Source organism: Panulirus ornatus, chromosome 14, assembly GCF_036320965.1.
Source record: "Panulirus ornatus isolate Po-2019 chromosome 14, ASM3632096v1, whole genome shotgun sequence".
Classification (NCBI taxonomy): domain Eukaryota; kingdom Metazoa; phylum Arthropoda; class Malacostraca; order Decapoda; family Palinuridae; genus Panulirus; species Panulirus ornatus.
Genome location: NC_092237.1, coordinates 62831031 through 62843922, shown reverse-complemented (window position 1 = coordinate 62843922; position 12892 = coordinate 62831031). Strand labels below are relative to the sequence as shown.

At 40.9% G+C, this 12892-nt stretch overlaps 1 protein-coding gene across 1 annotated transcript; it reads right to left on the bottom strand.

The window, feature by feature from the left end:
• Window positions 1-1003: 1003 nt before the first annotated feature.
• LOC139753103 (organic cation transporter protein-like) lies at window positions 1004-12282 on the bottom strand. Its single transcript, XM_071669191.1, has 10 exons — window positions 12156-12282; window positions 11304-11487; window positions 10594-10697; window positions 9988-10142; window positions 8197-8365; window positions 7527-7674; window positions 7225-7418; window positions 6330-6502; window positions 5307-5491; window positions 1004-2431 (listed from the first exon to the last, which is right to left on the bottom strand). The coding sequence occupies exons 1-10, from the start codon at window positions 12263-12265 to the stop codon at window positions 2306-2308; spliced, it is 1548 nt and encodes a 515-aa protein (XP_071525292.1). The 5' UTR covers window positions 12266-12282; the 3' UTR covers window positions 1004-2305.
• Window positions 12283-12892: the final 610 nt, after the last annotated feature.

Sequence of the window (12892 nt, the reverse complement as noted above, 5' to 3'; positions counted from 1 at the left end):
TCCCCTTTGCCTTTGTACAATGGCACTATGCACGCATTCCGCCAATCCTCAGGCACCTCACCATGAGTCATACATACATTAAATAACCTTACCAACCAGTCAACAATACAGTCACCCCCTTTTTTAATAAATTCCACTGCAATACCATCCAAACCTGCTGCCTTGCCGGCTTTCATCTTCCGCAAAGCTTTCACTACCTCTTCTCTGTTTACCAAATCATTTTCCCTAACCCTCTCACTTTGCACACCACCTCGACCAAAACACCCTATATCTGCCACTCTATCATCAAACACATTCAACAAACCTTCGAAATACTCACTCCATCTCCTTCTCACATCACCACTACTTGTTATCACCTCCCCATTTGCGCCCTTCACTGAAGTTCCCATTTGCTCCCTTGTCTTACGCACTTTATTTACCTCCTTCCAGAACATCTTTTTATTCTCCCTAAAATTTAATGATACTCTCTCACCCCAACTCTCATTTGCCCTTTTTTTCACCTCTTGCACCTTTCTCTTGACCTCCTGTCTCTTTCTTTTATACATCTCCCACTCAATTGCATTTTTTCCCTGCAAAAATCGTCCAAATGCCTCTCTCTTCTCTTTCACTAATACTCTTACTTCTTCATCCCACCACTCACTACCCTTTCTAATCAACCCACCTCCCACTCTTCTCATGCCACAAGCATCTTTTGCGCAATCCATCACTGATTCCCTAAATACATCCCATTCCTCCCCCACTCCCCTTACTTCCATTGTTCTCACCTTTTTCCATTCTGTACTCAGTCTCTCCTGGTACTTCCTCACACAGGTCTCCTTCTCAAGCTCACTTACTCTCACCACCCTCTTCACCCCAACATTCACTCTTCTTTTCTGAAAACCCATACAAATCTTCACCTTAGCCTATATATATATATATATATATATATATATATATATATATATATATATATATATATATATATATATATATATCCCTGGGGATAGGGGATTAAGAATACTTCCCACGTATTCCCTCCGTGTCGTAGAAGGCGACTAAAAGGGGAGGGAGCGGGGGGCTGGAAATCCTCCCCTCTCTTTTTTTTTTTAATTTTCCAAAAGAAGGAACAGAGGGGGCCAGGTGAGGATATTCCAAAAAAGGCCCAGTCCTCTGTTCTTAACGCTACCTCGCTAACGCGGGAAATGGCGAATAGTTTAAAAAAAAAAAATTATGTATATGCGTGTGGGTGTTTGTGTGTGTGCATGTGCGTATAATTAATCACGGTGAGCATGCGGACTCGGGTGATCAGTAAACAGGTGAGAGCTTTAATCTTATTCTAACATATCGGCTTGCGCAGAAGCTTTCCTGAGAGGGAATGACTGAAATGCAAAAACATAAGACTGAATACCCAGAGGCCGATCCTCACCTCGCTGGAAGTCGCATCCTGTTCTTCCCCATTCTTCCAGCTCCCCCAGCCCCCGGCCCTGTGTCCCTACAATCCAGCACCGCCATTTTCGTAGCTGCTGTAGCCCATCGTGCGAAACAAACACGGTTATAGTCTCATGTCCTATGCAAATGAGAGCCACTATCAAGGCCCTTTCCATTCGATTGTTCAGTTCCCATACTTCATTTCACTTCTTTACCACCTTGGTTAGTGGCCTTGCAGCCGCATTCCATATCCTGTATGTGTTACGTTCATTGATACTTTTTCCATACCTCACCCTGTATCCCCATAGTAATATCTATAAATCCAGTATAAGGTATAATGTACAGCAAGTTATCTTGTTGTACCACGAGTTTAGAGTTGTTCCATCAGCACATATGTGGACTGTGTTATACGTATATCAAAGATAAACAGCTGCTGCTAAAATGAAGAGGGTAAAAGAAAGACAGAGCTATGAGGAACGTCTCTGGTGATACAGAAAGTAAGAAAAAATAATCCTTCAACATGGGAAAGAACTGATCACAGAGTAATCTGGCTAGAAGAGAACAGAGTGAAAGCAGAAAGTCAAAAAAGAGAAGCTGGAAATCGGATCCTTATGACCAAACTTTAGTAAAAGATTTCATCGATGAATATTGTCTTACACAACCACACTGGTGTTCAGATTAAAGACCCTGAACTTCTTACGTTCTGGTTTATTTGCGCTTCGTGCAATGTCATAAGTTGGTGAATTCTTCTTATTCTTTCTTTCTTTGGCCTTGAAGCAATATAATCTAAGACATATGGCTCTTGTGGTCTGCGGCTCTTCTGTCCCTGCATTACTAACAGACTACTGATGACATCCTGACTCACTTCGTTCATGCTGACATCCGGCGTTCCTTCTTTCTAAATGAAGTCATTAGATTCAGGCATCTCGCAGTGCCTGGTCTCTGGTAGCAGCAGGGTCAGCGCCGCAGACACTAGGGACATCAAACCAAAGAGTGCTGACGGTGCCCATATAAAGTGTTCCCCCTGCAAGGTACAACACAGCTCGTAAAAAGGGAATGCACATTGCGTCAGTCTACACGGAAAACACGACCTCGGACCGACTCATCAAAAGTGTCCGTCAATACCTTGTGCTTCTCTCGCACACATGCTCCATAAAGTCGCGTCCCCCACCTTCTGCATGGGTTTGCCCCATATATCCCATAACACACGCACTCACACACACAAAACACACACACACACACACACACACACACATACACACACACACACACACACACACACACACACACACACACACACACACACACACACACAAAGAAAGAAAGCCCTTAAGAATGCACTGCAACGGAGACATAGGCGACATTATAGCCAGCCATCATTGAAAAGGTATAAAAAAAGAGCAAGGAATGAGTATAGCAGGATAATAAAGGAGGAACAGAGTGACTATGACAAGAACACTGTTGACATAGGAAAAATCCAAAACCTTTTTACAAAGTCGTCAGTACTAGATAGTCAGTTAAAGAGCAGCTAAGCATGCAAAGGAATTCAGAGGGAAGAGTTGTACACGGTCACATAAAGATATGCAAGGAGAAGAATGACGAGTTGAAAATCAGTTTCACAGTGGAAAGCACCAGTGAGATGGAATGAGAAGGAGGTCTTGAAAAAACTCTGAAATTACTGGAAATGATAAACAAACTGCTGGAGGACCTTCAGCCGTTCATTGCTCATGGTTCTAATGGGGCTTGTCACGACCATAAATCAGTTACGATAACGGCTAAAAACTTGAAACTTTTTCTATATACTAAGGTGAACTAAAGGGCGTACCAGTGTAAGATTTTAAATATTTGTTGAAGTTAGAAAACTATCAAAGAATTTGCCGGTGTTCTATTTATTATAGGTAGCCCTTGAACTCTCTTGGGGTAAGACGATTTTCTTTGGTAGAACTAGAAGCGCACAGAAGAAACGGTATCCTTTGAAATCTCTCTCTCTCTCTCTCTCTCTCTCTCTCTCTCTCTCTCTCTCTCTCTCTCTCTCTCTCTCTCTCTCTCTCTCTCTCTCTCTCTCTCTCTCTCTGAGACTAATAGTTGTATCGTCGTGCTCATGACGAGAGCACTGCAATCAAATAGGTGCCCTGATCACCACTTGAAGGAGGGCCGCCACTCAACAGGTTTGTTTTTTGACATGCTACCAGACTGACATTTTTAGCGGTTTGGTTTTTTGAGATAAAAAAGAAACTCGCCTACTTCTCAACTATAGTAATATTTCGGTACTATCAGTTGCAGTACCGCTTCTACGTTACAATTTTGATAAAACAAGTCTTTAAGTTTTTAAGAGTTTATATAAATTCAAGTTTGGCCTAACTCTTCAAGTTATATTTCTTATATATTTATATATATATATATATATATATATATATATATATATATATATATATATATATATATATATATATATATCCAATGTACATACATTTTCAATCAAGCCAGGGGCGCAAATTCAGTGCTTGCCATAACCGCTATTTCCCTTAGATACGCCTCTGAATAGTTAGGAGTATTTTTTATCTCAAAATACATTTTGCTTCAAAACTAAAAGATAAGATATCCAAACACTTTTATACTTGAAATAATCATGGAGAATATATCATAATGCTCTCATTTACCGATACATACTCATTAGATACGATCCAATGGAGCAGAAATATTTTGAAATTGACTTCATTTAACAGCTTAATTAAGTATTCAGCATGAAAAATACTTCTTATAATGAGTTTTTAAAGGAAACATTTTTTGTTACCGATACATATTCAGTAAATAAGATGCAAAGAAACAGAAATATTTCAAAATTGACCATTTAACAGCTTAATTAGGTGTCATTAAGAGGACTAAACGTTATTTTAACACCAGATTTATATTCATCATGAAAAATACTTCTTATAATGAGTTTTTAAAGGAAATCTTATTTTCTGAGAAAAATACCGAAAATTGAAGGTAATAGTTACAGTGGTGTATCTAGGGTATGGCAGGTAAAGCAGGTGCCCTGGGCGCCACTTGAAGGGGGACACCACTCAACAGGTCTGTTTTTTGACATATGCTACCCTATTGATATTTTTGACATATGCTACCCTATTGATATTTTTGACATATGCTACCCTATTGATATTTTTGACATATGCTACCCTATTGATATTTTTGACATATGCTACCCTATTGATATTTTTAACTTATGCTACCCTATTGATATTTTTGACATATGCTACTCTATTGATATTTTTGACATATGCTACCCTATTGATATTTTTGACATATGCTACCCTAGTGATATTTTTAACGGTTTGGTTTTGTGAGATAAAAAAGAAACTCGCCTACTTTTCAACTATAGTAGTATTTTGCCACTATCAGTTGCATTACCACTTCTACGTTACAATTTTGATCAAATAAGTCTTTAACTTTAAGTCTTCAAGAGTTTATGAAATTCAAGTTTGGCCTAACTCTTCAACATTTCATAATTACACCGTATATATTCTTATATACATCCACTGTATGTATATTTTCAATCAAGCCAGGGGAGCAGTTTCAGTGCTTGCCATTTCCCCTAGATAGGCCCCTGCCACAGACTGACTGTCTGCAAATGAGGCTATTGTTAGTTTGTTTCTGACGTTACTTCCCTACAACGAGGAAGGCAATTATATATATTCCATACATATTTGCCACTTCCCGCATTAGTGAAGTAACATCAACAGGTGACTGACCCTGGAGGGAGAGAGAGACAGACAGACAGACAGAGATATGATTAAAGAAAATTAGTTTTGTTACTTTATTACTATTATTTTTTTCTTTTTTTTTTGAGAAGCTGTACACAGTACCTTGCCCTCAACAGTCCCTTTGCGATCACCACTCACCAGGATGTCGTTGATGAATGAGGAGAAGGTGCTGCCCATCCTGGACCAGGAGTTGCCTTCGCCCACCGCCAGGGAGCGGTACTCTGTCGGGTAGAGCTCAGCTGTGTACATCCAGATGACTTGGTATGCTGCCGTCACCGCTACTTTGCCAACCAGAGACAGGAATACCCTGACGCCCTCAGCATCTGCAGTATCACATGTGTCAAGCGAATGAAATATTCATAATAGGAAGAGTTAATGAAATTCAGATGGAAAATGTAACTGTAATCATAACGATAGCAACAAAAATGATACATACAATCATAACCAGAGACTCAAGTATTCGCTAGCGAATGCATTTTGTGTCCCTCCATCAAATGCATTTTGACTTAACCCTCGACAAACGCATAATTACCACTCTCTAGAGAACGCACATTTAACTCCCACCTCGACAAACTTGTCTTCACTACATCCTCAGTAACGTTAACTTTTGAGTTGACCTTTATACTCCAGGTCAAAGACCAGACCATACTGGTCATGTTCACCGATGGAAAGAGGATAACACGATGATAATGATAACATTTATGATAATGGTAGTAAGGATAATGATAACATTGATGATAATGGTGATAATGATAATGATAACATTTATGATAATGGTGGTAAGGATAATGGTAACACTGATGATAATGGTGATAATGATAATGATAACATTTATGATAATGGTGGTAACGATAATGATAACATTGATGATAATGGTGATAATGATAATGATAACATTTATGATAATGGTGACACGGATGAGGACAACATTGATGATGATGGTGCTATGATAATGAGAACATTTATGATAATGGTGATAATGATGTTAACAATTAATGGATATCATTAGCAACTATCATTTAAACATTAATTCGAAAAAAAACTAGAATGATATACTTGCCTTATCAGTAGGCTTGTGGTTTAAAAGGCATCACTCTGATCGCAGCCTACTATTATCATTAAACATGGCCAATCATCACTGTTGAAACGTAAGATCCTTACCAGCAGCGTAGAGGAGCATTAGTGCCATGACAAGTATGACGAAGAAGCCACACACCAGGTACAGTGCAACAAGAGACTTCTTCCTCCCTATGAACATAAGGGCTAGCCACAGGAGGAGGTACGTTGGTACCTCCAACAGCCCTCCCAAGAATATGTACAAGTAAGGGTCAGTGCTGAAAGAAGAGAAAGAGAAAAGGCTAATGAAGGAACAAGAGGCTAACGTTAAAGTGACAGAAACTAACGCATGGATTAGTGCTGAGACAGGAAGGGGAAAAATCAGTGAATGACACAGCTAATTCTGAGTTCAGTGCCGCATTGATAACAGTAGAGGTAATCAAGACTGATAGCGTGGCATGCTTGAATGATAATAACAAGACAGAGGTCAGCACTAAGATAACAAAAATTATGGCATGGATCAGGTTTGAATCACAAGTTGCAAGTCAGTCGTAAGGCGAGAGATAAGGGGTTCGAATCAAAACAAAACAGTCCTTGTTTGAGGTCATCGCCGGAACAAAAGAAAAACAAAATGAGGTCAATTTCATAATAAATGTAACATAAGAAAAGGTTAATTCCTGAATAACGAGGGTAGAGTCAGATGTTTCTACTGTCGTGAAAACAGCTGACTGGTTACTTTAGATGGGCAACGGCAGGATTCAAACAAGGAACGACGTAAGCAAAGATTGAATTTAGAGCTAAAACAAAAAGAGAAAGGAAGTGGTCGATGCTGGAATGACAGTAGCTGATATAAAGTTCACCTCTGAAAAAGAAAGAATGAGTTATGAGTTACTGGTAGGGAGTAAAAAGTAATGAAATGGAACCTCGAGCATGAAAATTTGTCCATATATTGGAGAATGGAATAACTAGATGAACAACCATAACTCACAGGATAACATACCTGAGGTTGGTGGCATTGAGGGAAACACCGTAGTAAACCATACCGGCAGAAAGCCAACAAAACATGGAAACCAGAGTTCTTGCTCGCAGCTGAGGAATGATACACAATATGATGATGTGTTTAAGCTTAGAGAAGACGAGAGATAAGAAGTTGTTCCCGCCACTACTGGCCATCTCACCCTTCTTCAAGGATCCCTAGAATAATGGAATATGTTATAGAATCGAAAATTCCGATACAAATTAGAATATCTTAAGGATATACAAAAGTTACATAAGACAAAAACTTGTAATCTCTAAGCTGACCTGACGTTCCATTTTCTTCATGGAAGCAAGGAGGACGTGGTCGGGGGGCAGCGTGTTCCGGTTGATTTTGGCTGACCAGGTCATGACCTTCAGGGCCTCTTGGTTGCGGCCGTGAACAATGAGCCAACGAGGAGACTCCGGAAACCACCTGCCGTATAGTGGTAGGTATATGTTTCATGTTTTCTTAGGGATGACGTGAATATGTCAACAGCTATCATTCACCATTGCTGGGACACATGTGATTTCATCTCATTATACTCATAATTACGTCTGAGGTATCGCACAGTGATCAAGACCAAGGCGTTGGATACAATCCTTGTTTAGGTGGCATGGGAATAGATGAAATCCTACAGAAGGCAGTTTTATTACCCTGTTAAGTGATAAATATAACTAATTTAACTCGAGAGTCACACCTTGGGATTCATTCATTTGTTTCATGTGCCGTGATTATGTTACTTATTATGTCAGGATGTGACACCCGCTGTGCTCGAAAGATATCATGTAATAATCAAAAGCATTTCTGAAAGAGATACGAAGGATTTACCTCCTGAATGTCATCAAAGAAAAAGAATGATTGTTCGACTCATCCAGGACCAACAGAACTCATATTTCTTGATTGAAGACTTAACGAGCTGGCCAGCCAGATATTGATAGGATGTATGAGACTCACCAGAAGTAGACAATAGCTGACAGGCCTGGAATAGAGTAGGTGAATTGGAGCCATTTCCACTGACGCACAAGGTAGGCGATCCCAGGAACCAACATGTACCCGAGAGCCCACGGCAACACCAGTAGTGTCCCCACCGCCGCTCGGTACTTAACAGCACACGTCTCCATAGCTGCAGAAGTGAGGGATGAAGAGGTTAGAGGAGTCGTGGACCTTACCCTAAGAGAGTTCTGTGTCGTACCTGGTTTAATACTATGTTCAGAAAAAAGGCCATCTGTTAAAAACGGACCATCGCGTTCAGTGTTTGGAGTGCCGTGCTGAAGTGGGTAGAAATGCTCACAAGTAAACTTAAATAATTGGGATTATGTTGATACTGTTCTCGACCAGATTACGTGACGGTATGTAGGAACACAGCATTAATTCTCAACATTTTCGAAAAATCTTCACAGTATCATTTTAGCTGTGCGAAGCTAGGATTGGATTGGATTATAAAATTCAAAATATAGTTTGGATTTCAAGACTTATAATCAAGATTAAGTTGTTTAAAAATGCCATTAACCTGTCAATATGAGAGTCGTCGCCGAGCAGTTCATTCATGGACCATCCATGCAATGATTTTGCTCTGCGACTCGTGATTAAAAGAAAACATTTCATTGAAATATATTTCATTGTCAATTCAGATTCACAGGTGTGACAATCAGGAACCTGTCTGGAATGCTAGGAGACTTCATGGCTTTATTTCTGCGATGAGCGATAAGTCATCTTTGTCTGATTTTACACGACTTACACTAGATATGTTTGTCCAGTCATCAGTCATCCAGATCGGCCACATCACCAGATAGTGTGGCTCTTGACACCTCAATAGATGACCTCGTTTATGACCTGATGAACAGAGGTCCGTCAGTCTAACCTCGGCACAGGGACAGCGCCGTTTCATGAACCCAGTAATGAGAGCACATCGTCACAGGAGGCCAACCAGTGAGCGCATCACGCCCTTACGTCAGCTTGATCAGGACATTTCAAGAGCTCTTTAGACCAAGTCTTATACACTGGCCAGACCATCAGTAAGAGCGTCTCTTCCAGTGAAACCATTACAGCCATGGAATCTCGGCACCTCTTCTGATCAACATCAGAACACATTGTCACCTCCATAGTCGTCCAATCAGAGACTCTCTTCACTTCATTCCGTCCATCAGGATATGTAACTTCTCAACACTGAACAAATTCTCAGACCTTATTTAGATGAATATATCTTCTAAAGATAACATCGACGGCCTTATTCTCTCATGTAAGGGTATCATTCTCAAGACGTGCTGTCTACTAAGTAGATCACACATGATCTGTGAAGGAATGGGTGTGAAACTCCTTTGTATTTACAGTAACTGCAAAGTTGATCCTATCTGTTACCACAAATGGGTCCGTCTTTCAAAAGCTGTAGTGGGATCCATATACTATATCAAAGATTCTTCAAGTACCATCAGGACAGAAGGTTGATCCTCTGCCAAACCATATACATCAACATCACACACTGGCAGCTTCTGGTGGTAATACACGGGTAGTTCTCAGCATATCTTACCACGCCACCGCAGCATCACCTTTTTTAGGATTTCTATCAAAGGACAAATACATCTAAAATACTACCTAAAATAATCAGCTGAAGTCAGATGGGAAACATATTCCGTTGTTACCCACAGCAGAGGTTATCCTGACTCCAACAAAGGTCAATCTACGGGATTACAGAACCTACCACACAAAATATCGTTTCTCACACCAACGACCAAAGTCGTAGCATACCGAAGACGAAGAGGGTGAGGTACTGTCCGGAGGCCATACAGGTGAGGATGCCCTTAAGGATGATGTAGACCTCAACAGTGGGTGAAACTGGAATCATGAATGATGCGGCAGTCTTAATCATGGAACACACGAGGAGTACAGGCCGTCGTCCATACCTGTGGGACATCAATTATACGAGTTACAAGTGGCAAGGAAACATATGATAGTCACAGCAACACGTGTGGTTCATGGGCCATGACACAATTGCCTGTCGGGGAAAGCGTAGTGTGAGGAAATCCTAAAGTCGCTAACGTTAGCTGGCGTAATACCCCGAGAATGTGGTTTTCCGCGACAGGTATTGAAAGTAATTCCTCGCTGACTTAAGCTGGTGATCTTAATAGTACAGGCACTCCAGCGCTGATTACTTCGGTAATTACACACACATTGATTACTTCACACACACAGACACACACATACATATGTATATTCTATAGAACACATCAACTTACAAAATTTTTTTATAACAAGGATTAAATTCTCTTCCCTCGTGGACCGCATTTTGTTCAAGAGAAATACAGACACCCATGACGGCAGAACGCTACGAGGCCTGTCATTGGCGGTACTAACCTGTCAATAAAGTAGCCGAAGCCGAGGGAGCCGAGCAAACCGCCTACATGTGCCACCGCCTGGGTTGTGGAGTAAAGGACACGGCGCTCACACACCAGGTCCCACTGTCCATAACAAGCCCAAATGGAAACGTTAAGTCCATGTAGTGAAGAGTCTTACAATCATATCATTTATGCCACACACCGCACTGCTGTTGGGTACAGTGTCACGTTCATTCTAGGATACAGTAAGAAACTCCATGTTATTCAGTCACTCAAGCAAGCTCGTGTGTGTGTGTGTGTGTGTGTGTGTGTGTGTGAGTTTAATACTAATTAGCAATACCTGCTCGCCTTTCCCGCCATGGCGAGGAAGCTTCAGATACTTCAGATGCTGAACCTTCCAGGACCGTCCTCGTTTGGCTCCTTCTGTACGTACTTATGGTACAAAGCACAGTCAGAATGGCTATCTAAACTTAAGCGGCAAATGGCCTTTTGCCATGAAAAAAAACTATTATACTTTGGCTTTAAATCAATGTTATTCAGGTTATTCAAATAAACACTCAATATTTTGTTTTAAAAAGCTAAACAAGCCTCAAACCTAATCTTGGATACAGAAGGTTCTGGCCGGTAACGCTACCAAATTACACCACTAAGGCCCATGAGACAGTCAGGTGGAGTTAATGATTTGGAGGCGTCCTCAAAATGAAGGTGACAGCTATAAGTGTGTCTTACCTCAGTAACAATTGTAGACGTGTATTGAGTGTAGTTGAAGGTCCTTGACGAGCACTTGACCAGTGCGCCGTTGCCACCTCCGAGAGCAGACACATTGCTGACGCTGGTCGCGTAGCCTAACTCCACCGCCGCCGTGTAGTTGTAATCGTGCATGTGGCATCCGTCATACTCCCTAGTAGCGTTCCTGCATCAAGAATATCGACGTCTTACTTGAGGTGATGGTTCATTTATGCGTTGTTGGCTGAATGCATAATGAAAAAATAAAATTTCTAAATTACACTTCTTTTAGGAATTCTTTGGGGTCAGGGAGGCCTAACTCAAGGGGGAGTTTTATACAACGCTTCAAGCGATCACTGATCAGTAAAACAAAATAGGGCTTTTTCCTAAAGGTCAGAAAAGGAGATTGTTCATTTGTCATTGAATGATGCGTATAATCTCTACATATGCAAAGCTGCAAGTTAGATGCAGAAAGAAAGCTGTCTCTACTGATTTCGGAGTGAGGAGGAAAATCCAAGAAGGACAATGTAGGGAAGAACGGGATCAGAGTATAATCTTGATTCCCCGCAGTGGAGAAGGGAATATAAAGTCAGGTTCAAACAGGTGGTGGAGTGAGGACCAGAATTTCATCCTAGCTACGATCGTAGCCGTAGAAAGACATAGTGATGGATATAAGGGCGCGGGAGACTGGAAGATAGGACGAGTGACTGAGAAAGCATATAAGTTTAGGAACTTGCTCAAGAGCGATAAGGAGACTCATAATATGTCTTCCAAAACGTGGAACCAACTTTATCTGAAAGCGCACAACGGCGTCATAACTAAGCAAGTAAGATAAGAATGCAGGAGTTTAGATACCTGTAGGGGATAGCAAGGGAGAGGATCTGTTCCTGGGTCCAGTTGGCTTCCACCAGAGGCGCTACGTGGCACCAGTAGTCGGGGGTGGCTCCCAGAAACTGGTATGACATCACATACAGTGGGGATACAAAAGTACCTGGAAATGCAACGGTTGGCCATTGCTATCTTGTAAAAGGAGTTGGTAGGTAATAAGAAACTATAGCACAGTGTATATATATATATATATATATATATATATATATATATATATATATATATATATATATATATATATTTATATATATATTTATTTATTTATTTATTTATTTATCTATTTTGCTTTGTCGCTGTCTCCCGCGTTTGCGAGGTAGCGCAAGGAAACAGACGAAAGAAATGGCCCAACCCACCCCCATACACATGTATATACATACACGTCCACACACGCAAATATACATACCGATACATCTCAATGTACACATATATATACACACACAGAGACATACATATATACCCATACACACAATTCACACTGTCTGCCTTTACTCATTCCCATCGCCACCTCGCCATACATGGAATACCATCCCCCTCCCCCTCATGTGTGCGAGGTAGCGCTAGGAAAAGACAACAAAGGCCCCATTCGTTCACACTCAGTCTCTAGCTGTCATGCAATAATGCCCGAAACCACAGCTCCCTTTCCACATCTAGGCCCCACACAACTTTCCATGGATTACCCCAGACGCTTCACATGCCCTGATTCA